The following is a 26,713-nucleotide window of genomic DNA, read 5'->3' on the forward strand; positions in this document are numbered from 1 at the left end:
CCTTTGACCATTTTGGTTGCCCTCCTCTGGACACGTTCCAGCTTGTCAGTATCCTTCTTGAACTGTGGTGCCCAGAACTGTAATTGCATATTCTGCACTGAAGAGTGGGTCAAACTAGATTGCCACTGAGGTCCCAGCCCACTCTACAATTATTTCATTCTGTGTGAACACAATGCATTGAAATATGCCTCCAGCTATCAGTTTGTGATGCGAGAATGAAAGGGGAAAACACACCCAGCTGCGGCAAATTGGCTGACGTTTGTTTAATGGAATCAAAGATACAAGATGACAGGATGGCAAAAAAAAAAATGCTGTGATGTGGTTTAAAACGTTGTTCGCACCCTTAAATGAACCCCACAGAAAATACCACCAGAAGAAGGAAAAAGTTGGGTTAGGTAGTCATATGTTTGTGGAGGCAATATACTGGCTTATCTGATCCGAGCACATATACATGCCGTATTTATGAAAGATGTGAAGGAAACAGAATACATATTCTATGGATAGGCGTATGCAAGCTTTTGCATTTCACAGAACCCTTCATCTGGAGGGGACCAAAGTTTTAAATATATTGAGCACGCCAGGTTGCGAGGGTAAAACATGCCACTAATCCAGGGTGTTAAAAAACGGGCTGCGCACCTGCCACAATTCCAATCGGGTACAGAAGAATTGCAAGATGTATTGTTGGATGCAAAATTCAGCTCAAGCCTTTTTTTTAAAAAAAAAAAGAAGAAGTTTCTAGTACTTATGATTACAGAGATGTGCTTGCAAGTATATAGGCGATGCTCGATGAAATAAGACATGATGGTGAATAAGATACCCAGTGGGCCAGGAATACAACGGCAGCGCCCTGCCTAGCCCCTTTGATCCTCCCCACAACCAGCAGAGGCAAAGCAAATTAGGCAAAATAAGTGACATTCACATCAGTTAAGTCGCTTGCAGGATTCAGCTTTTCTCCGTGCAGAATTTGGATTCCCCGGTGTGTGTGTGTGTGTGTTTTAGCACAGAGAACAAACGGTCTAATGTCACCCCCTTTCCATTACACCCAATGAAGAACTCTGTGAAGCTGGGATGCTTGCACCCTCCTCCAACCAGAATGGCAACCAGAGTCTTTGCTGATCTCCTGCGTTTAGGACAGCGGCGGCCCACCGGATGCTCCCCCATTAGCTGTAGCATGTGTCCCAGCTCCTATCTCTCCGGAAGAAGTCATCTGCTACGGAGACAGAAGGGGCATAGTCCCTGCAGTCCGTGTTTGTGTAGGGAAAATATTCTGGTACTCTGAAAGCGTCCAAGTGCTGAGAGCCGCAAGACATACAGCAGCACGCAGAAGGGGCGTGGCTGTACTGTAATTGGGACTGCTGGTGATAGGGGCTTCCTTCCGACGATGGATACATGCAGCTCTTGGCATCCAGAGGGGAAGGAGAGCTGTAAGTGAGTGGGGTGAAAGGAGGAGGCTGTGGTGGAGAGTAGCTGTAATCAAATGAGCTGGAGGGATCAGAGGAATCCGGGGATCCAGGACCCTATGGAGAAGGGAGAGGAGAGAGAAAAGGAGGCATCTAAGGAAAGAAGTCAATAATAATTAAGGCTCCAGACTTCATTTATTGATTCCCTTTATATTCCACCTCTTCTCCCAAGGGGCCCAAGGTGGCAAACACGGTTCTCCTCCTCCCCATTTTATCTTCACAACCACCTTGTGAGGTTGGTTAGGCTGAGAGACAGTGACTGCCGTAAGTGAGGTTCACGGCTGAGTGGGGATTTGAACCCATGTCTCCCAAGCCCTAGTCACACAATCTAACCCAGGGGTCAGCAAACTTTTTCAGCAGGGGGCTGGTCCACTGTCTCTCAGACCTTGTGGGGGGCCGGACTATATTTTGGAGAGAGAAAAAAATGAACGAACTCCTATGCCCCACAAATAACCCAGAGATGCATTTTAAATAAAAGGACACGTTCTACTCATGTAAAAACACGCTGATTCCCGGACCGTCCGTGGGCCAGATTTAAAAGGCAATTGGGGCGGATCCAGCCCCCAGGCCTTAGTTTGCCTACCCATGATAACCACACTATCACACTGGCTTTCTTTAATTGCTTTAACAGGTGCCCCAGAGCAGGGCTCCATCAGAGCAGCTGTGCTTCTCCCAAAGCTTTCGATGATTTCTATTCTGCAGTGCTTTACAGAACCCTGAACCCCAACCCCATAAAAACTGAAGTGCAATTACCAGGCTTTGGTTGAGGTAGGGAGGGCCTAGTTGGAAGCTGTCGGGCGAGCAAGGCATGTTGCCCTGGATAGTCCCCAAAGTAGCATCCAAAGGTAGCTCAGTCTGAAGGCAGGAATCAACCAGCTGTTCCAAGTAACTGGGGATCTCCTCGCAGGCAGTGCAGTTTTGGAACTGCCAGGGTTGTACGCAGCCAGACGAAGAAGAGGCAAGTTCTGTGTCTACGCAAGGGGCTAAGAGAGGGAGAGGAGAGAAGTAGACTGTAGGACGCAAGGACAAACAGCTGTCATTTTAGTTAGTTGCATCATTTATATTATTTATATGCTCCCTTTTGCACAAGCCAAAGGGCAGCCAAAAACAAGCAAATAAAAAGGGGGGAAATCCATAAAAATAACACAATTTTTGAAGAACACACAAGTGTAAGGTTCGACACTAGGCAGGAAGAATCAGCTCCACAAGTAGGAGATGGGGGACACCAGGATTGTCAATAGTACATGTGAAAAGGATATAGGGCTCTTCGCAGACCACAAGATTTATCATGAGTCAACAATGCAATGCAGCAGCAGAGAGAAAAATGCAAAAAGCTGACACTATTCTAGGCTGCATCAACAGAAGTCTACTGCCCAGATCAAAGGAAGTAATAGTACTTTTAATTGGAAAATTAATAAAAATATATTTTAAAAAAAAGTGTATAATTTGAAATAATGAATGTGATATAATTGGTTTTAATTGGAAAATTAATAAAATATATTTTTTTAAAAAAGGAAGTAATAGTACTACTCTATTCTGCCTTGGTCAGAGCACACCTGGAATACTGTGCCCAATTCTGGGCGCCACAATTTAAGGATATTGACAAGCTGGAAGGTGTGCAGAGGAGGGCAACCAAGATGTTCAAGGGTCTGGAAACCAAGTCTTATGAGGAACAGTTGAAGGACCTGGGTGTATTTAGCCGGGTAAAGTAAGGTTACCAGACGTCCCCATTTCCCAGGGACAGTCCCCGGATTTACAAATCAGTCCCCTGACAAAATCCTATTATTCCTACTACTGAAGTTGAAAAGTGTCCCTGGATTCATGGGGGGGGGGGGGGAATCTGGCAACCTTAGGATAAAGAGACTGAGAGGAGATATGACAGCCATCTTCAAGGGCTGTCACATGGAGGGTGAAGCAAACTTGTTTTCTCATGCTCTGAACCAATAGATTCAAGTTACAAGAAAGGAGAGTCCGACTAAACATCAGGAAGGACTTTCTGACAGTAAGAGTTATTGCACACCAGGAAGAAGCTGATGTAAGATGTGAAAAGATTAACCCCCACCCCATCTTGCTGGATTAACAGGAAGAGAGAGAGGGAGACAGAGAGAAAGAAAAAGGTGGGAGAGAAAGAAAGCCACTAAACTTGATCCATTAGTTCCTTTTGGGAACAGGTTGGGTCTATAGGCCAGCACCAAACTGAGATGAAGAGGCTGGGGGGGGGAATCCTTGCTGGCTTCCCCCTCTATGTGTCCTCCTCTGCATTTAGCAAAGCTCTTTCCACCGTTCTGATTGGCTGGGTTCCTAATTAAATGCCAGGTTTAGGAAGTCCGGAAAAGAAGTGGGATGTGTTTTGGGAGAGAGGGGAAAGGTGTGGGGGGTGGGGAGAGAGAGAGAGAGAGAGAGAAAGGTGCTCTCTCTCTCTCTCTTTTTGTACCAACCTGCACAGGGAGGGGAGAAAGACTCCGTGAACTGGACATTGTTGCCACTGCCTTCTCCGGAAACCTGAGAACACAAGGAATAAAGCAAAGGTGGTTCTCCATTTATAAAGCAGAAGGAATTCCTTGCCTCCTTCCCTTCCCCCCTTCCTTCATCCCCTTAACACGGTAGAGGTAAGTCCAGGCTTTCTCTCCAAGAGGAACACGCAGGGGGTTAGCAAGGCAGGTTGATTCTGCTGTTACCTGTGTATAGGTTGAAGTTGTGGGCCATGTTAGATGTTAGTTAGTCTGCTACCTAACTCATAAGATGCATGCTCCCATATAAGAAACATGCAATTCCTGGAATCTTTTAAGAACACACTATTTTGCCATGGGACAGGCTCTCAGCATTTTAAAAAAATAACCTGCTATCAACATGCCTATGTTTAGGGTGAAGCGCCACCGAGAGCAGGAAATTTTTTTTAAAAAAAGTTACTGGAAGGTCACCCCTATTTGCAAAGCATTCCCCCCCTGGAATTTACAACCTTGCTTTGTTTGATCACAGTTAAATCCATAAAGGTACCGGTAGGCTCTGTAACAGCAGCTGCTCCAACTTAACGGCAGATGCTTTGAACTCCAGAAGTCTAGAGCCTGGACAGAGAGTTCACCTAAAAAGGAATTCAAAGGCAGCTCAAAGCAATTGGGATGGCTCTTCCACAAACAGAGGGGTTCTCCATAAAATGAACGAAATCCCCCCAAGGGGTGTGGAGTTTCACAGTCCCCCCCACTCCTTGTCAGGTTTCGACTCAGGCGAAATCCAAAGGCAGTTTCAAGGTTACCTGTTCAGGTGAAACACCCAAAACTATGTTGAGGAAAGCCATCTGAGCCACAAAGAAAGCTAGTGAAATTTCTCAGATGAGATCTTGCATGTTACAAAAAACCCCTACCCTCTGGTTTTAAATATTGGGGCGAGGTCCCTCTGGAGTCGCTATTAATCTGTGTATTTACACTAAAAATTATTTAACTATTTATAATATTCCATTTTTGACACACAGTGCTTAGGACACTCCCAGGGCAGCTAAGAAACATTTTTAAAAAGCAGCAGCAGAAACAGGAATATGAAATGGCATTAAAGTCTCAGGAGCAGACATGAGGCAGCATCACGAGCCATTGTCAGTAGAAATTGAGAAAAGCTTAAGTTCTTCCCTGCATGAGGAAGGATATGACATGAAATGACAGGTAAGCAAATCTGTCAATTTCGATTTCTCTCGGTTTCTTATTTGTCCACTCTTAAATACACATTTCCACATCAGCAAGCAGATTCTTTTTAAAAAGAAGTCTGTGTGAAAATTTATCTGCATTTTACTGCTAATTTCTTCTAATATACACATTTTTTTGCAAACAATTTCCCCTAACATAAAGCTTTTTTGTATGCTCTTTTAACGTAATATATGCATTTTTATGCACACTTTATCGCACACACATTACTCGATAGGAAAAATGCACTGCCAAATTTGGAGAAGGGCAAATTTCCAATGGTGATTCTGTGTTTCAGTTTGCATATTGTTCGTGCCCCAATACATAAAATCTCTTTTGCTGTCTCTTCTCTCCCCTTCCCTTTGCAGGCTGCCCGCAGGATCATCTAAACGGCTGCCTTGCTTGTGTTCTAAAACCTCCTGCTTAGTTAAGAAAGCGACTGTTTTGTTACAGCACAGCTAGAAAACTAAACTACATTCACAGATTTTTATGTCATCAGAAGAGTTATCTTCACTAGGGTCATTTCAGTGCTGAATGGATTGATTCTCTCTCTCTCTCTCTTAGACATATACACTTTCCAGATTGCCCAGTTTCTCAGACAAAGGGCAAATATCTTTTCCAAGGAATAGCAACAGGTGGGTACTAGAGTTAATCTGTGAAAGTGGAAAACAACCCTCCAGTGATGTGAACCCGGAAGCAGTATTTGGCTGGCTTTTTCTTTATGCAAATCACTAAAGCAACATAAGCCAGGGGAGCTCTTTGCACATACTGCAATGTGCTGTTTGTGAATTCTTGATCACTCCTCCTCTCAGCAGTTAACACTTTCCCACCTTCCTGCAATAGCAAGGGTGTGGAACCTGGGCTCAGCTGGTGCAGTCATTGATCAGGGATGATGGGATCTGTAGCCCAATAAGCTCTGGAGGTCCTCAGCTTCCCCATTCCTGCGCTATGGGATGCTCTGTGTTACCGTCATCAGCAATTGAGCCTGATTAGATATAGCTTAACTCTTAAAGAGATAACGGGCTGCGCCCAAGTAAGTTTCTCTCATCATATTAACAGACCTGTTACCAACGTCCATTAATTTCAATGGGTGACAAATGTTGGAAACTCACGCACTCTTGCTTTGTAAATTTAACAAATGATAACACTGGAAACTACATTATATAAGGTCAAACTATTTGCCTATCTAGCCCACTATTACCCACTCAGACTGGCAGCTCCTCTCCAGAGTCTCAGACACAAACCTTTTCACATCAGCTGCTGCCTGATTCTTTCGGACAGCGATGCCAGGGATTGCAACACTGAGCTATGACCTCCCCACCCTACCCACATCATTAGAAAATGGGAGTTGTAATTTTTTAAAAAGAGACCATGGTTTAAACTGCAAAACAGATGGGTGTAACCTGGGATCTTGCATTGGCCTAAAATCCAGAGGGGAGGCATCAGAAGGTGACAGAAACTCCCAGGTCTCTGCGTCATAACCCTCCCTGATGCTTTGGAGCAGCAACTCCCGCAAAAATTCAAGCACAGTCCTGAAAATTTCCACCTCCATGGGTTACGCATTGCAAAAGCTGACTTGTGGTGCTGCGTGGCTAGGCCGCATCCAGACTGCTGTGTTGGGAGTAGCCCTCGGCACTAGAACGCACCCCCTTCTGCCTCTTTATTTTGGACCAAAAACTTCCAATTTCTGCAACCCACCCACAGAAAGGGAAGGTCTTCTGGTCGAGATGTTAGAGCCCAAGTTTTGCATGCAGATGTTTTGAGCCTGTTCAATCCCTGCCATCTCCAGATACAGCTGCGAACCTGGAGGAGGACCACTGCCATTTATTGTAGACTGTGCTGAGTTAGATGGACTAATGGTCTCTGCATAATACAGCTTCCTATGTTCTTATGCTAAAATGAGCGGATTAGGCTTTTATTCTTATTATTAAATTTGCATGCCGCCCTTCATCTGAAGATCACAGGGCAGTTCGAACTCAAAAGGCCTAAGGAAAAAAACAACCCAATAACCCTCCTCCCACGAACACATTTTAAAGGCCATAGAATGCTAATGTCAATTGAAGAGGAAAGTTTTCGCCTGGTGCCTAAAGGTGTCTAATGAAGGCACCAGGTGAGCCTCCCTTTGGAGAGCATTCCACAGACAGGGAGCCACTACAAAGAAGGCCGGTTCTCATGTTGCCACCCTCCAGACCTCTCGTGGAAGAGGCACACAAAGAAGGGCCTCTGGTGATGATTGCACTTTGACACTTGATTGGTCAGGAAAAACACTGGTCGAGAATTGCATGCATTAATTTATGAGAACAAAGAGGGCGCCTTATGGCTGGTTTACAGATAAATGTCAAATGCCTGGTGGTTAATTGGTCGTGTGTATGAATAACTATTGCAGGGAAGGCTTCCATATGGCTTTGCATCAGCTCCAGTACAATGTTTTTTCTATAGCAGGCATCCCCAAACTTTGGCCCTCCAGATGATTTGGACTACAATTCCCATCTTCCCCGACCACTGGTCCTGTTAGCTAGGGATCATGGGAGTTGTAGGCCAAAACATCTGGAGGGCCACAGTTTGGGGATGCCTGGTCTATAGTCAGGCCCAGTCTAAACGAGCAATGAACTGTTCCTGGACTGCACCACTTCAGATTGCAAGTGGAGGGTGACAATGGTGAATGCTCTTGCATATATTTTAATCCTTGCAACAGAAAGCTAGTGTGCTAGGGAGAAGGGTTCTAAGCCCCCACATTTCTCACTGACAAGCTAGTTTTCTACATGCAGGGTTTGGTGTTCAGTAGGAAAGGATTTGAATGTATCGCCCCTTCAGTCTGAAGTGGTGCTATGTGGGAATAGCTGTTTCACGATCCCAGGTTCTAGTTCACACATGTTCAAGTGTTGCATAACCAAGTGGCATGGTGCAGGCCACACCACTATATGAAATGAAGAAAATAACAAGTTGTTTGATTATTATTATTTTAGAATTGACCACAACTGTGGGAAGAGGGGGAGGGTGCTTACGGCTTCATCTGCCACAGCCTGTTTGGCTCTTCTCTGCTGCAGAAGCTCCTTCACTGTAATCTTGACTCGGACACCTTGATAGACCTTTGGTTTTCCTAAAAGAATCAATTTAACAATAGGATTTTATATTCTGAAAAGTAAAAAGTGAGTTTAGGGTTTGCCAGCTTGGAGTCATAAATGGCTTAAGCAAGTGATTCTACACTTTAGGAATTGGGGGCTTGGGTTCTAATCCTGACCACACTACCTTGAAATATTTTCCCCTTTACAGGGTTTACTTACCTCTGGGTAGGAGGGAGCTGCAAGTCATGCTGAATTACAAAACAGGAAGTCAAAATAAAACTTGTAAGGGGAAAGGCCTTAAAATGCGGTTTGAGCCTTTGCATGTTTTAATTGGATTTTTTACATCAGCTTAAGCACAACATACCATTTATTCTCATTCTTATTACAATTTACATACCACTCTTTATCAAAAGATCACAGGGTGGTGTACAACATTAGAAACACATTGTGTATGTTTACATTTTAATGCTTGCCTAATTGGTTTTTGTGCCTGTAATTTTAGGCTAGTGTAATTGGCCTTTATCATTAAACTACCTAGGCACATACTTTGCCATTAAGCAGTATATAAATAAGAATGATTTATTATTAAGAATAATAACAGTCTGAAGTAAATCCCACTTAGTCTGCAACACCACTTTGGCACTTACTGTCTTGGCTGCAATTCTACAGGTTACTCCACTTACCTGGGAGTAAGCTCCACTGAATTCATTGGGGCTTGCTTCTGAGTATATGTAGTTAGGACTGCACTGTTAAATGTTCACTGTCATTCCCTTATACTAAAAACTGTATTTGTGTGAACATTTATCAGACTTTAATGGATAACATATAAATACTTTAGAAAGAGGGGGTCAATGGCAGACTGTTGGAGGAGTGGAATGATCGAAAGCACTTTTTTAAAAGAAAAAGAAAAACTTGATGTCAGTACAGTATATCTCTCTGAATATAGTTTTGGATTTGATATCCCGCTTTATCACTACGTGAAGGAGTCTCAAAGCAGCTAACTTTCTCCTTTCCCTTCCTCTCCCACAACAAACACTCTGTGAGGTGAGTGGGGCTGAGAGACTTCAAAGAAGTGTGACTACCGGTATATTATTGATGGCCTTGCAACCATTCCTTAATTTGTAAACACTTTCTGATAGAACGCGTGTTGTAAAACATTTGTCAAATAAAGCTTTCCCCCACCATGAGTTTAGAGTTTGATAAACCAATTAAGTCCAGATTACACTCAAGGAGGTCTCATTCCATTCTGGTCAGTAAGTCTGAGGAATCTGCCCCCCCACCACCACCATACATTGCAGGGAGAGCACTCAGTATCTTTTTGTCATGCCTGATGGCCCTGTCGTGACCCAGTATGAGTTCCTGTTCACATAAGAGCAACTCAGTTTTGGGCAACCTCCCATTTGATTCTCTTTGCCCAATGTGGCAATGTGGGGCTCAAACCCACAACCTTGAAATCAAGAGTGGTGGGCTCTATTGACTGAGCTATCCCAGTTGCATGTGCTTATGCTGTCTGGCTGTGAATTCCTTGCAACTGGGGTGTCCCTAATTCAAACCTTGCCTTTGCCATGGTCCCACCTGCTTACTCTAGCTCACACTTAGAGGCTGTGTAAGCACATTGAAAGCACACACCAAGAACCCTGGGAACTGGGGTTTACCCCTCAGAGGGATAAAATTCCTAGCACCCTTAACAATCTACAGTTCCCAGGATTCTTCGGTGGTTAGTTTCAGCCTCTCTCATTCCCATCCACAGGGTGGGAAGAATTATACCAGCCTACATTGCAGGGCTGTTGTGAAGCTTGCCTAGGAGAGCAAATGTGAAGGTCTTTCACAACACTCAAAAATTGCTGTGCAAATGCTACGTATTAAACAGCCAAACAATTGATACCTGTCCTGAGAAAACAGAAGCATCAGGTTTCAGCCAATAATGTACAGTGGTGGCAGCTACATAATGTTAGATTCTAGATTTAATAGTCTTAACTGGGCAGGGTATTTTGCAGGGAACAGAGGGATGGCCAGTGAGCCCTGATACATTTTAATAGATTTTTTTTGCAGTGGGGGGGCACCTGCTCATTCTGCTTAGGGGACCACAGGCTAAGGGGACCGTTCAGTGTCCTGCCCTGACAAACACCACTGAGGATTCCTAGAATGAGTTTGCCAGATGAGAAGCTGCAACAATTTTATTCCCCTGCAGGGGTTTTGGAAAGGTGGGGTGTGTGTGTGTGGAAACCTGGATGATCTTTGTGAATTTGGCACCATCTGAGACCATGCCATTCCACTGCAAAATGCCTAAATGTATATAATCAGTAGCAGTATTTTTAAATTTTGTTTTAAGGAAGTTATCTTGTGTCAGGGGAAAAGGAAACGGAGAGGCCTTTCTTTTACTGGAACTCACGACTATTTTCAGAGCTAGCTGGCCTTATTGGGTGGAAGTACCCCCCCCCCAAAAAAAAACCCAGACTGGGTTGCTTCAAGGTTCTGAGCAGCCTTGCTTGCATTGAGTCATGATGTGGGAGTAGGAATGTTGCCATTAGGCTAGGATTTTAGGGAAGATGCTTGGGTCCTCTCTCAGCAGAATTTGCACACACACACACAGCAAGACTGCTTTAGCACATTTTGGTGGAGTAGTACCGTATTCACTCGAATCTAACGCTCACATTTTTTGGCCAAATTACATTGCGAAAATTGAGGTGCGCATTAGATTCGACAGTACATTTACATTCGCCAGCAAATACTTTTTTTGGTTTCAAGGTTCTGAAAATTGAGGTGTGCATTACATTCGATGGCGCATTAAGACTCGAGTAAATTCGTACATTTTATCTAAAGAGGTGGGCCCCTGCGTAAGTCCAAAGTACAGTACAAAATTACCCAGCTGCACCACGGAGCAGTAGTAATTTGGTTATGGCGACATTTATATCCCACCTTTCCTCCGAGGAGCTCAAAAAAGTACACACTTCTTCTCCCCTTCTCCATTTTAGCTTCACAACAACCACCCTGCGAGGTAGGTCAGCTTAGAGATAGAAGACTGGCTCAAGGGCACCCAGTGGGATTCATGGCGGAGAAGGGATTTGAATCCTGGTGTCCTAACCCCCACTCTTATGCTGGTGGTACCCGCCCCACAACCACTGGGTGCAACACCCCTTTCTGAGAAACCAAAAACTTATATGGCTTCTAGAAGATTGGCCGGCTCAAAGTGTTGCAAACATGCAGAACGGAATTCTGGAATCAAGGGTCCAGAAGGAGGGATGAAGAAGGTGTGTCCATCCAAATGCTCTGGGGCCTCCAGTGTACATCACCCCTTACCATTGACCCTGCTGCTGAGGCTGATGAGAGCCCAGCAATACTCAGAAGCCAGTGTGTATAGTTGTTAGAGTGTTGGACTAAGACCTGGGAGACCTGGGTTCAAATCCTCGTTCAGCCATGAACTTCACCTTGGGCTAGTTGCTGCTTCTTAGCTTAACATACCTCTCAGGGTTGCTGTGGGGGTTAAAGGAGGAGGCGGAGAATCATACCAGTCACCTGGAGTTACCAGGAAAGAGGGTTGGATATAAATGCAATCAGTAAATGAATTCATCCCTTGTTTTTTTAAGAAACCACCCAGATGGATATGCAAGGCAAGCACTCAGAGGTGCTTGTGAGCAGCTGCAACTTAAGAGCATTGCATGCCGGCATCTCCATTGCATGGGGCTGGGGGAGACGCTCTGCTTGCAACATTGGAAAGCTGCTGCCAGCCAGTGTCTGGACAACAGCACACAAGATGGGTCAATTGGTCAGACTGAATGTAAGGCAGCTTCCTTTGTTCCTATTGTGAGCTGGATTCAATGCTAACCCACTGGAATCAATGAACCTAAGTATGTCAGGTCCAATAACGGCAATGGGTCTACTCTTCAGTAAGACCAGCACTGGGTACAACCCTATGTACTTCTTTGCAAACCAACTCTGTAAATTGTAGTGGTCCTCTAAACTAAGCGGTAAGTATGGATGAAATGGGTTCTTCTGCCCAACTCTATGATGTTTTCCCGCTACTCCCTATCTGCCACTCACCAGCCACCTACACGAGAGCCGATTCCCACAGAGGGAGAGGAACAACCGGTGTGTGGCCAGCTCTCTGAACTGTCCATTTTGCGCAAGGCGCGCCTAGGTCACAAATGCGTTTATCCCCAATCCGGTTTAAATGTCACGGCTTGCGGGGCCGCCTGGGAAGGGTAGTTTTGTAGAAAAAGCCTATTCACTCTCCGCAGCTCAGAATCCTGCCATTTCATGTCTCTGGGTGGTGCAAACATCTCGCCCAAGAACCTTTGCTTTCGTGAGTAAATCCCGCGTTTGCTTTGGGAGGGTGTGTGTGAGAGAGTTTTGCAGAGGCATCTGAGGACTGGGAAGGGCGGGGGGGGGAGAGAAGAAAGCGGTGAAATTTGGAGAGGGGGGCTCTGATCCCTCCCCGCCCCTCAAAAATAAAAAAAGAAGAGCAGGGGGCACAGACGGGGAGTGGGCTGCATGCCGTTTGCAAACCGATTCCACGGCACGCCGACTTCGACGGGGCTTACTCCGGAGTAAGCGCGCCACGGATCGGAGCCCTGCGCTAGGCTGGCTGCGCCGGAGGGAGCCTGGTCGGGGCTTCCCTCGTAAGCGCCGTGAGTAACTGCGGGCCGCCGCGCTCCGTTCCGCGCTTGCCTCCTATCCGCGCCGCCGGCCAACAGGCCCCCTTTCCGAGGCCTGCGCGTGGACGCGGGAAAGCGGGCGGGGGCAGGCCGGATCCGCTTCAAGGAATCTCGCTACGGCTGGCTCCCGAGGTCGGGTTAGGAGGGACCGCAGCCCTCTTGCTCGGGAGTAAAGGCGCCGCGCCGTCTCCAGCCAGGCTCCTTGCCAAGGCGGCGGGCGACTCCTCGCCTGCCTACCTGCCCTTACTTACCTGGAAAGAAGGAAGCGCCATGGAGCACGGGGGGTGGGGCTTACTTCCGAGTAAAACGTGGCCCGGATCCGGCTTCGGGACTCCGAAGTCAACGTGCACAGCAATCGCAAACTCTATACACGGTTTTTGATCGCTTGCATTTATTTCCTCCTGCCCCCCAAAAATTACTGTGATAATTGCAACCTTGTGCACGTTGGCTCCGGAGAAAGAGCCGTCGCAATCCATGGGACTCCCGTGCAACGCGATCCTACGGCTGTTTACTCGGGAAGTATCCGGCTTCTCTTCCCTGCTACCCTTCCCAACCGACAATCTCCCTCCCCCTACTTTACACCCCACCCGCAACAGACCCACCTGAGATACCCATTTCCTTCCACCTCGCATATCTGCCTGCCTCCCCAAGCCGTGCACGGAAAGAGTATATTTTGCGTGGGAAGAATGGAAAGCAATCGTGCTTTGCCGCGCGTGGGGAGCGCAGCGGGGTTGTTTTTTTCTCCGCGTGGATTTTCTTGCGCGGCAGCGCCGCCGCTGGACGCGAAAGGAATAGCACGGGGGACCTCTGGGCACAAGCGACCCTTATTGAGCGCCGCACTCCATTAAAAAAAAAAGGTCCCATCTCTCTCCCCCCTCAACCACCGCACCCCACCCTACTGTATTAGGGGTGCACTCATTTAGCCTCTCCTCTTCCTCCCGGGAAGTGGGGAGAGCCAAGTGGCTGGCTAAGCCCCGCTGTCGTGGTGGGTGGGCTCTGATCGTCCCCTGAATATTAAAATCCGCAACTAATCACCTGGCAAGTTACGTGGCTGAAGTCTTAAATTGCACCCCGGGGATGGAGGGGGAGAAATGTTTGTAATTTGGAGATCCGTAGCCCCTGGTTGCCTGGGCAGGGAGGCTGGCTTTAAAGGTGAAAATTTCACATAAGTAATGTGTGTTTTAAATATATACTTATACATATACATATGGTATATATATTTAAATGCTGCCTTTCACAGTGAAGTTTGGAGCAGCTGCACTCCAAAACATTCCCAGCTGAGATGCTTCTTTTTCCTGTAGTCCTGTTGCTCTGATGTTGTGTGTGCAAGCGGGTGCATATATATATTTATATATTTATTATGTATATGAGTTTGCATCTGGTTAGATTTAACTTGCATGCACTTAAAGAAACATTGATTTCACTGCATTTTGGAGCCACTGGTGCCCTCCTGTTCTTAACTCTCCCCACCCTTTTCTCTTCCACCCTGTTTTATTTGAAAGCAAACTGTCCCAACAAACTACATGGGTGAGAATTAATCCACCCTCCCCACCAAAACCCCACAAAGAGAGAGTCTGAAATCAAACTTACCTGACATTTTCCAGGGCAAGAAGAAGAAGAAGAAAAGGTCTTTATTCTGGGTTGTGTATGTTTTTTTTTACACCCAGGGATCGTCTGTGGACAAAAAAAAGGGATCCTCAGCTGGGCTTCCTAATTCAAGAGGAAAACAGAGAAGAAAACAAGGTTTTTTCAGTTAAAAAATCATTCCAAACCCTTTGTGGAGATCTCGAGTGGGAGACAAACAATATTAATGTTTTATACCTACAGATATAAGTTTGAATTTTTCTCCCCGCAAGCCAAGTATTTAAAACCTCAAGAATCCAATGATTTGACAATCAATGATTGCGCGATAGTTTCAATTTGAATATTCAAAGGCTCCACAAAATGGCTTACCTTTGAGTGAAAAGGAGCATCTCCCCACATACCAGAGGGTCTGAGGGAATAAAATCCACCACTGATGCCTCCCTGGGACCCCTGCTTGGGGGACATTGCCCCCTTTTTAGCTTTCTTGCCACAAACAACCCAGATATCCCTGGGGGTGGGCATTATTTCCACAGGAGAGGAAGGCAGGCTCTCCTGCAGACCTCTAATGTCCCCTTCCAGCTGTCGGGGGGACTCCTGCAACAGGTTGGGGGCCGTGGGGGTCAGGGTGTGCTTTGGGGGGCCACATGTGAGATTTCTGGGAGCAAATATGGCCCTCGGGGGGCGTGGCAGGGCCAGGAAAGGCTGTCAAGGCCTGCAAGGAATGCTTACAGATGACAACAGAGCTACATTCTCTTCCCCTTGCATTTCCTATTCATGTTCCCCGTTGCATGTGGCTCCCACACCCCACCCCAGTTTTGCTGCACGTAGACAGATGTGTCCCTCTCTCGCAATACAGCTGTTCTGGTTTGCATTCTGGGAAAGAAATGCATTGGGATCGCTGCCCACCCCCGGCCCCGGCCCCTGTTCTCTTGCAGCGGCACTGGGTGTTGTGAGATAATGTTGCCCTTGGATGAAATTTCCCCAAAATTTCACATTGCATTTTCATAATCCTGCCCTGCCCCCCCTTTCATGGCAGAAGGCCTCAGGTAGGGACAGCTGGGTCAACCAGCGTGTAGGCGAAGCTGTTAATCATCTACCATGGTTATAATTTTGCCATTGTTCCAGTTCATTTTTTTTATTACAAAAGTTCAACAAATATAACTTGATTTGAGTTAGGGAGTGGTATGGGTTTAGAAATATTTCTTTTCTACTGGCTTTTCATCACTCCATAGACTCTGGCACATGTAACCTGTAATCCTTTTTTAAAAAAATACATATATATGCACATATATACATATACATATATTGCATATATACATATATATGCAAATCTCCTTAAAAGTTCGCTAGAGGGGACGAAATGACTTCTGAGAGTTGCAGGAAAAATCCCTGGATATTTGCAAGAGGAGGTGGCTTGTGCTTCCCTCCCCACCCCACCCCAAAAAAGCATATTGATAGTGATAAAAACACTTTGCTCACAAGAGGCACAGATTGCATATTTATTTCACAAGATTTATATACTGCTTGATCACAGTAAAACCTGAAAGTGGTTTACAAAGAGAACAAAACAATTAAATTATCAGGTTGTTGGTTTTTTTTTTAAAAAAAAGTTAAAAGCAACAATTAAGAATGGTCAAAACATTTGCCTGGGGTGGAGGACTTGACAGAGAAGCTGCCTCGCCTTCTCAAGTGTGCACTTATTAAACAGACACTTTTGGATTACTGCTCAATCATGAACACATCGTTGACCCGTAGCAACAGCTAGTGTGTTAATTTTTAACAGAAAGGATGCCAGATCTCAAGACAACTGCCCAGAAGCCTTGCTTCACGATTCCAGATGTGCCAAGTGTGCGCTGTGATTGCTCTGGGGAGACAGGCATTCTGCACATGTTGCTGTTACTTGGATTCTTCCAGGCCTGCATTCTGCTATCTAAGGCAGAACACAGACCCATATACTTCTAACCTTCTGTGCTAAAACGTGCGTACTCTCAACTCCTGGATTTTTGAAACAAAGGAATAACATTTGAAAGAAAGAAAAAGCAGAAAACGAGGAGCTTGAGTTCTGTCAAAGGAAGTGAGTGTTTTCTTTGGATTAGGACAGATCTGTCTCATGCTAGAAGAGACTGGAGACCTTTCTTCCCCTCCTCTCATAAATCACCTGTTTAAATTGGGTAGCTGTGAGTTGAGTTGAGTTGATTGGTCTATATATAGGATATGCTGTGCTTTCTCTTGTTTATTTAATAGTCATAGTCTTTCTTTTTTTCCCAAACATCATCTTTTTACATTGGGAAAATTAAAAATTCCAGCGAGGGTACCATGACGCTGCCTTGATGTATGTGTTCCAAATTCATATTTTCAGAAAGTTCAACGCTTGACAGGTAGAGGGAGATGGGGAAACAAAGCTGGTTTTTTTTATTTAAGTAAAAGGTGTGGCAGATTACTTGAGACAGTTTTCTGAGTTTGAGTGCTAATTAATTTATGGACTTCAGAGATGAGAAATGAAACCAACCCACTGGGATGGGTTGAAACACAGATATGTTTTGCTCTCCAATTTTAGAAACATAATCGAATATCTCGAGAGATGATGCAGAGGTCTTAAGAGCTCTAGATCGAACATTTATTTAGCCATTGATGCTACAATTTAGAATCTACATGGTAGCCTCTCTAACGCAGGAATCAACTGAAGACAGAAAGTGGTAGGGGACGTGTGAACAGACTGGACACAACCATTAAAAAAACACAGCCACATAAAGCACCATTTTCTGAGTTGGCCATATTCTAAGGTAGCTTCTAGATGACCTGGATATTAAACATTGAACCCGATTCGTTTGCACAGAGCTTGTGGGGAGGGTAGACAATGGTCACATTCACGCTATCCATTTATACTGTCATGGCTTCCCCCCAAAGAATTCTGGGAGCTGTTGTTTCTTAAGGGTGCTGAGAAATGTTAGGAGGCCCCTATTCCTCTCACACAGCTATAATCTCCAGAGCTTCTGAAGAGAGATTGGTTGCTAAACCACTGAGAATTGTAGGTTTGTGAGGGAGAAAGGGGTCTCTTAACAACTCTCAGCAAATTTTGAAGGATGTCTGTGTTTCAGTTCACTTTTTTTTTTCTTGGAAGGTGCAAATTAGGTGGGTTTGCCTTTAAATTTCTCCTCCACCTCTAGCCTCAACATGTCATTTGAAAAAAAGTTGTGTTATTTTTTAAATATAAACCACTTTTATGTGATAAAAATATCTCAGTGTAAAATGAGCACTTACCAGAGAGTAAGCGCCTCTGAAGCTCTGTCAAGCATTGGAGTAAACATGAGTAAGATTGTATTTCAGAGAAATAAACTCTAGTTTTTAACCCCAATATGCATTTGGGGACTTACATTTATTTTTTATTTTTTATATTATGTGAATCTTGTCTCTTTTCCCTCTCTCCCCCTTATCCTCTTTAATTAAAAAATTAAAAGGAAACACTGTGATTGCTGCTAATCGTGGGTGTGGGTGGGGGTGTGTGTGTGGACAGCCCAGTTGTAGCTTGTGCCCAGACTGAAACCAGCTTTGATGTGGCTGAAATGAAAAATGACATTCTGCAAGTACCTCGAACCATTTGCAATAAAATAAGCAAGGACACTCCGTGGTAACTTGAGTTGAAGCTGGCCATGTTAATTCATCATCATTGCAGCACCATGCTATCTGGACAAATGGCTTCCTAGCCGTCCGTTCATGGGGTACGTGCATTTGGAGATTGTCGTGGCGACGCTGTACCCGTCAGAGTTTTATCCATTTACAAAGCACAGTTTAATCGAAAGGTGGGGAACCTGCGGTCATCCAGATGTTGTTGGATGTCAGCTCTCATCAGCCTCAGCCTGCCTGGCCAATAGTCAGGGATGATGAGAGCTAAGAGTCCAACAACATCTGGTTCCACGGGTTCCCTTCCACCCTATTTTACAACAGTCCTTGGAGTTAGGCTTTTGTTGTTGTTTAGTCGTTTAGTCGTGTCCGACTCTTCGTGACCCCATGGACCATAGCACGCCAGGCACTCCTGTCTTGCACTGCCTCCCGCAGTTTGGTCAAACTCATGTTCGTAGCTTCGAGAACACTGTCCAACCATCTTGTCCTCTGTCGTCCCCTTCTCCTAGTGCCCTCAATCTTTCCCAACATCAGGGTCTTTTCCAAGGATTCTTCTCTTCTCATGAGGTGGCCAAAGTATTGGAGCCTCAGCTTCACGATCTGTCCTTCCAGGGAGCACTCAGGGCTGATTTCCTTAAGAATGGATAGGTTTGATCTTCTTGCAGTCCATGGGACTCTCAAGAGTCTCCTCCAGCACCATAATTCAAAGTTAGGCTAGGCTGATAGATTTATCCGGTACAGTGACCACCCCTCAAATTCTCCACTGGCTCAGTATTTGCTTGGGAAAATCTGGTTATGAATGCAAAATGCAGCACTGTTTGTTTAGCATTAAAAGATCAGGGAAGGAGTGGGATAAGATTTATAATGAATTGAAGAAAGTGTTTAAAAACACGTTTGCTAAGAAACCAGAAGCGTTTTTACTCGGAATTACAGGGAAAGAATTGCCAAAGAAAGATGTTACCTTTTTTCTGTATGCCACAGCAGCAGCCAGAATTGTATTAGCGAGGACTTGGAAATCTGAAGATTTACCTACTGTGGACAACTGGCAGATGAAGTTGATAGAATTCATGGAAATGTCTGAACTGACTGGGAGAATCCGAGACCAGGGAAAGGAGACGGTGGAAGAAGATTGGAAGAAATTTAAAATTTATTTGGAAAAGAACTATAAGATTAAATATAGACAATAAAGGGAAGTGGATGTACAAAGAGGCTGAAAAAGCAATCAGATATAATAATGAATAAGTTTAAATGTAAAATGAGTATTAAGATTCTTATAATATTATGACTTATTGTAATATTGGGAATGGGAAATGAAAATTTTTGATGGGTTTTCTTTTTTAGAAAAAGAAGATATTTAAGAAATAGAGAGTGTGGTATTAAGTATGAACAATAAGCGTGGAAGGGGGGGGGAGAAGGAAGTCCATAGATTAGGAATTATATTGGATAGAGATAAAGAATTGTTTTTCTTTTCTCTTTTTCTTTTTTCTTTTTTTCCTATGCTGTTCTGTTTTGTGTTTTTTCACATTTTTTGGTATTTTCTTGTTTATCTTTTTTGTATTTGTTATAAAACTAATAAAAAATATTTTTTTAAAAAAAATATAAAAGATCAGGGAAGGAGTACGTAAGCAACAAGATGCAAAATAGGAAAATGGTACTGTAATTGAGCTGAAGAACATATGTATCAATACCCAAACAATTAAAGAAACAGGGTAACAATTTGTGTCAGAAGATGGGACACCATTTGAAAGACGGTCTCAACCCAGTTGAACTAGCATCTTTGAGAAGATATTGTTGAGTCCATCAGAAGTTGCACAATTTAAAATGAACATTTAAAGCACTCTTTGGCCAGGAAGGCTCCTGGGGCAGCTTACAAGATAGGTGGTAAGATCACCCCTGCCATCAGGATTACAATGTAAGAGATGTGGCACACATGGAAAGGGGTAGAAGGAGGGAAGAGGAAAAATACAAGCTCAGGCACCGTTTTGTTTTGTTTTTAAGTTGGAAGGGTGGAAATCCAACTAGAACTTCTTATGTTTTTTTCTGCAGCAGAGACCTCTGGTGAAAGAGGGGAAGCACCCCGTCCATGGTCATGCTGTCTCACCCTGTACTCAGAGGGGATCCCCCATCTGTCCAGAGCAGTTTGGGGGGTGGGTGCTGGGCACTGTCAGGGGGAGAGGGATCCCCTTCTGCTAGCAGATAGCTCCACCGGATCCATGGTCCTTGTGCTCCCCATAAGGGTGCTACTTGGTACAGCCCGCAGTTCTGACAAGGACCCCCTGAAATGGAAACCGTTTGGGTAGCCTGATGGAATGGTTGTTGCTAGGCAACCATTGAGGGAGGGGCCAATGATGGCTAGCATGTCAGCAGTGGCGACAGAAGAGCTTTCTTCTCTCCATCATGGACCATGTTGGAGCAATGGGCAAGCCCACATGGTTTTCGAATCCGTTAAAATCAGGAGGGAGATTACAGGAATTGTGAAGGCATTTGAGACTCGGGAGAAGCTTCTGGGGCTGGCTTTGTGCGCCCCCACCCCGAGTAAAATTTGCCCCAGGGCCCAAATGCTACACCTCAGTTTTCAGTTAACCATTAAAAAAGGACAGGGGGTTTCTCCAGATAACCTGTACATTCATTCTGATTTGTTTGCACAAAGTTTATACAGAGGCTAGATGATGTCTGGTCTTTACTGAACATTCATTTGGATTTCCTTGTTTGGAGGATACGTGTCTTGCTGTTAGTCAGTCATTTATTCCACACTCTGAATGCATTTCTTCATGTTCCTAACTACGAAACCTCCTTCGATTTTTTTTTCAATTCAACACCTTTATTGGCATATATAAGACAATAAAACCATGTTATAATTCTGAAACATACAGTAAAGAGGGAATCCTTTGAAACCTCATTTTAAACTGTACTTTAATTGCACGAAGTTCTAACATGCAGTTGACTCTGTCCCATAAAATACAGACAGTCTGGAGGCAACCTGAATGTAGACTATGTTTCCTAAAAGAAATGTTATCTGAAATTCAGTTGTGTATTTGTTTTTTCTTTTTTTAAAAAAATCTCACTAGGGATGGGAGATATATTCAATTCAGTTCACGCTAATTTCCAAAACAAGATGCAAACCAAAACAAATCTGCACTTTTCAGAATTTTGCAAGGTAGTTCCCCAGCCAAGTAACATATGTTTACAAAAATGCATATGCTAGGGTAAAGTGTGGCATGCGAAATGCATGTGTTGGTGAAAATAACATGCAGCCGTGCATTACATCAGGGGGAACTGTGTTGCAAAAAGGTTTTCTATTTGGAGAAAATCGCACTAAAATGCCAGTGAATTTTCACGAGGACTTTTTATTATTTTTAAAAAATGGCAAACTGATGTGGAAATGTGGAGCGATGAACTGAAGTCTTGAATAATGAGAGTTTGAAATCCCCACCCTTACATCTGATGTGGCGAACTGATGTGGAAATGTGGAGCGATGAACTGAAGTCTTGAATAATGAGAGTTTGAAATCCCCACCCTTACATCTGATGTGGCGAACTGATGTGGAAATGTGGAGTGATGAACTGAAGTCTTGAATAATGAGAGTTTGACTTCCCCACCCTTACATCTTCCTTGGTTGGGATTAAATCCAAATCATCCCTGCCTGGAATGCCGAAGAGCAAAGAAAGATGCAGAGGGTGTGGTTCCTTAGCTTCCACTAAGGAATTGTGGGAAATTTAAATGGCGCTTAGCCCAGCCTTCCACTATTTAGGACACTTGGAGCAGAGCCCTTCTACTACCAGGTAAGCCTGTCAGGCCTCACGACAAGAGCCAGCCCCGTTTCTTCCGAGTATCCCTCTCATGCAGCATGGCAGAAATGTGCACTGCATATGTTCAAGGTACTTCTTTATCTACCTTCAAAGCAAGTACCAGAGGTTACCCACCAAAAACCCCAACAACAGATAATGGACTTAACTGCATCATAGTTAGCATCCAAAATGTGTTGTTTTTTCAGCATCACAAATGAAGCACTGGTGAGCAAACTTCCAGGATTCAGTTCCTTAAAAGGTTGCTGTTCTGGGGGGTGGTGAGAGATGTACTCTGTACATGCTCTAAGGTTCTCTCCCTGTACCAGGTCTGAGGGCATATTTCAGGAAGGGCAGAATATAAACGCAGCTAATTAAGAAGAATTAAAAGTGGGGAGGGAAGTCTGGTTTCTACAACTGGAAGCAGAATGCCAAACTATCTTAGGTTTGATCCAAAAGGGCTCCTCCTCTTGTTTTCTTAACACTGGGCTGAACCCAGCCTCTAGCTATGCTGCAGAGTTTGCCCTTGAACTGCATGTTGCAAGCAGGTTCTGAAAATGAGGGGCCTTTTCGTTTACCAGGCTATAATCTGCATCTCACAAGTCTGGGCCATAGCTGCCGCATGGCACCTGCCTTCCTCGACATCTTGTTTTGTCTCGGGGGCAAAGTCCAGGATTGCTTGAATATATGCGCATGTACAATAGTGCAATTTTCCTCTCTGGGTCTTGCTTGGTTCAAGCCGCCTAAGCGATGTGGCAACAGCCCAAAATAACCCTGAGGAGGTTGGGTCAACTGTACACATAGCCTGCAGGGATTGGGTTTCCATCCTGACAAGTCGAAACAGGGTTTTGAGAAAGAAAAGAAAAATGACCAGGAATTCCAAAATGGAACGGAATGTTGAGCAACCGACAGGTGCTGGGTCCCAGAGCTCCAAACTTCGGCACCCAACAAGTCCAAGGGGCCAGACTTTCTGTTATTTGTTCAGATGTCTTAAGGCAGACATCACCAACCGGGTGCCCTCCAGAGGTCTTGGACTACAAGTCCCATTCAGTAATTTATCGTGTTTATATCCCACCTTTTCCTCCAAGGAGCTCAACGTGGCATGCACGATTCTCTGCCTCCTCACAGCAACCCTGTGAGGTAGGTCACAGGCTGAGAGGTGGTGAGTGACGCAAAGTCACCCAGTGAGCTTCAGGGTCAGGTAGAGATCATCAGGCCTAGCCTGGTGCTCATCTGGAGAGCACCATGGCTAGTGAAAGCTGTCTTTGAGGAAGGTGAAAACGCCTGGTCTTGCACGAGGAAAACAAATGGGGGTTCCTCCCTTTGCAAAAAAAAAGCTAAATTCCTTAAAACTGTAGGCAAAACAATATTCTTCTGGTTTTTAAAATTCATCACAATTTTTAAAAACTGAACGCAATGCAATAAGAGAACCCATTTTCCATAATAAATTCAGCCTTCTCCTTCCTCAAACCATACAACCCTTCTCTCATAAACCCGTGGGACCCCTTTCAGGTGTATTCTTAACTTTGCCAGCAGGAATAAGGCCTAATCTGGACTGTGCCACCTGGATCAGGCCAGTGGCCCACCTTGTCCAGCATATTGCTCTAACAGTGGCCACCCAGGCGCCCATTTTTGGAAGCCCACAAGCAGAACTTGAATGCAAGTTTCCAGGAACTGGTTTCCAGAAGCATTTATTGCCTCCATCCATGGAGGCAGAGTATAGCCATCATGGCTTAAATAGCCACTGATAACCTTATCCTCCATGTCCAGTCCACTGAGGTCCAGTGTTGAGGGCCTTCTGGCGGTTCCCTCACTGCAAGAAGCCAAGTTACAGGGAACCAGGCAGGGGCTTCTTGGTAGTGGCACCCGCCCTGTGGAACACCCTCCCACCAGATGTCAAAGAGAAAAACAACTATCAGACTTTTAGAAGACGTCTGGAGGCAGCCCTGTTTAGGGAAGCTTTTAATGTTTGACGGACTATTGCATTTTAATATTCTGTTGGAAGCTGCTCAGAGTGGCTGGGGAAACCCAGCCAGATGGGCGGGGTATAAATTATTATTATTATTATTATTATTATTATTATTATTATTATTATCCTTGGCCATAACTGCCTCCTGTGGAAGTGAGTTCCATGGATGTCTTTTCTTTCGTCTGGCCTGAATCTTCAAACATTCAGCTTCATTGGATTGTCTCATTGGGTTCTAGTGCTATGAGGGGGAGGGGAGAACTTTTCTCTGTTTTATACACCTCTTATCATGTCCCCTCTAACTTACTTTTCCTCTAAAAAGCCCCAAATGCTGCGACCATTCCTCATAGGGAGCTGCTCCATCCTCTTGATCATTTGCATTGCCCTTTTCCGAACCTTTTACAACTTTGAAATATCTTTTTAGAGGTGAAGCAACCAGAACTGTACACAGGAATTCCATCTACACTTGAGACTGCAGGTAGGGGTGTGTGTGTGTGTGTGTGTGTGTGTGTGTGTGTGTGTGTGTGTGTGTGTGATGCACCACAAGTCCCCTCCACCACAAGTCCCCTCTGTGAAGTAAAGTAGCACAAAATACTTTGCTCAAACCTTCTCTCTGGTCGGTGAACTACCTTACTGCATGGCAGGACTGCCGCTGTTGCTAAATGGGAAGAGCATTCCAAGCTGTGTAATCTAAAACGGTCCAGTCCAGAATTCTACCACCTCAGTTTGTATCATGGGTAGATCAGCTTGATGGAGATAGCAAAGCGAGTGATGCGACACATTTTCAACCTCCAGGAAATGCAGCAGGAATCTTGTGAGCAAGGAACCAATGACCAACCAGCCCAGAAGTCAGGCTGGCTCTAAACTCAATGGTTCCTCTGCCCGCTTTGTGACAATCTCTCTCTCTTAGTTGATATGTTGGTGAAAGGAAACATTTCCCCTGCTTTTGAGCCTCCCTTGTGACAGTGTGTGGATGTTTGACAGCAGAAAAAAGCCATCTCTCTCTCTCGTAGGATTTTACGGCTGGGCTATGAAAAATAGATCAAAAATGCCTGTTGTGTGAGAGTTTATATTTCTGAATTAACATGCTATATTGTTAGTTTTAGACACTTCCTATCCTCAGAGAAATATTCTCACATTGGCTTTATCCACTGAAGAGCAGTCTCTTGCATTTGCCACAGAACCACTGTGCACAGCAGAGGATTCTGGGATATTTCCAAGAATGCATCGTTCATGTAAACTTGGGTAGGTGTGTGTGTGTGTGTGTGTGTGTGTGTGTGTGTGTGTGTGTGTGTGTGTATATATATATATATGCAAACACCACCATCTGGTGATCATATTTGGGAATGCCATGCATTTGGTTGGTCAATGTGACAGAATGTGATAGAAAAACAAGCTTGGAAGCTTGAGTTCATGCAGAATGTGGTTGCCTGTTGACAGGTTTCAGATGAACAGATAATATAACATCAATTCTCTGTTCCAGCTATACCGGCTGCCTCTTCCGAGCCCAATTCAAAGTGCTTGTTTTGAGATATAAAGCTACTCATTGCATGGGACACCAATATTTTCTAGAATGCCGCTCCTGATAAGAACCCATGCAGGCCCTTAGATCATCATCTCACGCCCTTCTCAAGGTCCCACCTCCAAGGGAGAATCAGAGGCTGTTGATAAGGGCTTTTCAGTTATGGCTCCTCATCTGTGGAATGCTCTCCCCAGTGAGGTCTGCCTGGCTACAATTACATTTTATCAGCGCCTGATAAATACTTTTTTTCTCCAGACTTTTGATAGACTAAGGATGATATTGCTTGTTATTCTGTGCTGCCAAAGCTTGTTGTGACGATTATGATCAATTTATTTGTGTTTTCAACAGTACAGTAGATGGAGATTGAATGAAGATTTATTGGAAGATGAAAATTTTATGGAAAAAGTAAAGAAGGCCTTGGGGGATTGTTTTGAAATAAACCTCCAGGGTCAGACTAAATTACAAACAGTCTGGGGTGCAAGTAAGGCGGTGATGAGGGGACTGTTTATACAACAAAATTCGATTAAAAGGAAATTGAAAGGAAAAAGGAGAAGGAACTGTAAAAAAAAAAGCTAACAAGGAGTTAGTAAAGAAGGCAATTAAAATATTACAAACTCAATATTCTATGATAGTGAATGAAGAAATAAGAAATAAGTTGGAAAATAAAAAGAGTGAAGCAGAAATATTTTGAGCATGCCAATAAATCAGGGAAACTGCTACCGTGTTTCCCCGAAAATAAGCCACTGTCTTATATTTATTTTTCCTCAGGAAGACACAGTATGGCTTATTTTCAAGCGATGTCTTATTTTTATTATGTGTCCAGCCTCACCTCTTCCTTGGTGCCCTCCAGAACTGTGCCTATCACTATGTCTTATTTTCGGGGTATGGCTTATATTGCACAAATGCTAAGAAATCCTGCTACGGCTTATTTTATGGGTATGTCTTATTTTCAGGGAAACAGGGTAGCATGGCAATTGAAAAAAGTGAACAAAGAAATTTCATAAATAAAATTAATGTAAATGGGAAAATCACAGATAAGATGAAAGGAAATAAAAGAAGAATTTGTGAGATATTTCTGATTTGTATAAAAAAGGAAATGAATTTTTTTTAAAAAAAATAGAGGAATATATAAAAAATAGTAATCTGCCAAAAATAAAAGAGGAACAATTAGTGATTCTAAATACTCAAAAAACAGTTCAAGAAGGTTTAGAGGCAATAAAGCAGACAAAAAGTGGTTAGTCTCCAGGACCAGATGGACTAACAGGAAAATATTACAAAAAGCTAAGTGAACAATTAGTAACTCCATTGAAAGAAGTGATGAATGAGATTCTAAAGACAGGTGAAATCCCAGGAACATGGAAAGAATCCTATATAACAGTGATTC

General features: G+C 44.2%; 1 protein-coding gene and 1 long non-coding RNA gene across 4 annotated transcripts; one reads left to right on the forward strand and one right to left on the reverse strand.

Annotated features, from left to right (window-relative positions):
* Nucleotides 1-719: 719 nt before the first annotated feature.
* Nucleotides 720-14,586, reverse strand: POU2AF3 (POU class 2 homeobox associating factor 3). 2 transcript variants are annotated; one of them, XM_088657624.1, is made up of 5 exons: nt 14,442-14,586; nt 8,137-8,231; nt 3,899-3,962; nt 2,214-2,443; nt 720-1,517 (listed from the first exon to the last, which is right to left on the reverse strand). In XM_088657624.1, the coding sequence occupies exons 1-5, from the start codon at nt 14,446-14,448 to the stop codon at nt 1,161-1,163; spliced, it is 753 nt and encodes a 250-aa protein (XP_088513750.1). In that variant the 5' UTR covers nt 14,449-14,586; the 3' UTR covers nt 720-1,160. The 2 variants fall into 2 exon arrangements, with proteins under 2 accessions (XP_088513750.1, XP_034995960.2); XM_035140069.3 differs by lacking the exon at nt 14,442-14,586 and adding an exon at nt 13,454-13,599.
* LOC132593236 (uncharacterized) lies at nt 3,930-25,558 on the forward strand. 2 transcript variants are annotated; one of them, XR_015946965.1, is made up of 8 exons: nt 3,930-4,069; nt 4,930-5,113; nt 5,500-5,766; nt 14,519-14,594; nt 16,219-16,509; nt 19,038-21,838; nt 24,232-24,285; nt 25,291-25,558. It is a non-coding gene; the product is annotated as an uncharacterized LOC132593236 (long non-coding RNA). The 2 variants fall into 2 exon arrangements; XR_015946964.1 differs by lacking the exons at nt 14,519-14,594; nt 16,219-16,509; nt 19,038-21,838; nt 24,232-24,285; nt 25,291-25,558 and having other exon boundaries at nt 5,500-5,899.
* The last annotated feature ends 1,155 nt before the right edge of the window (nt 25,559-26,713 follow it).

Source organism: Zootoca vivipara, chromosome 14 (genome assembly GCF_965207765.1).
Source record: "Zootoca vivipara chromosome 14, rZooViv2.hap1.1, whole genome shotgun sequence".
NCBI classification, from domain to species: domain Eukaryota; kingdom Metazoa; phylum Chordata; class Lepidosauria; order Squamata; family Lacertidae; genus Zootoca; species Zootoca vivipara.

Coding starts and splice junctions, on each gene's coding strand:
- POU2AF3 (XM_035140069.3), bottom strand. Junction 3,963..8,136: donor AGGCTGTGGCAGATGAAGCC/GTAAGCACCCTC, acceptor TTGTGTTCTCAG/GTTTCCGGAGAAGGCAGTGG. Junction 1,518..2,213: donor CCTACCTCAACCAAAGCCTG/GTAATTGCACTT, acceptor CCTTCTCCATAG/GGTCCTGGATCCCCGGATTC.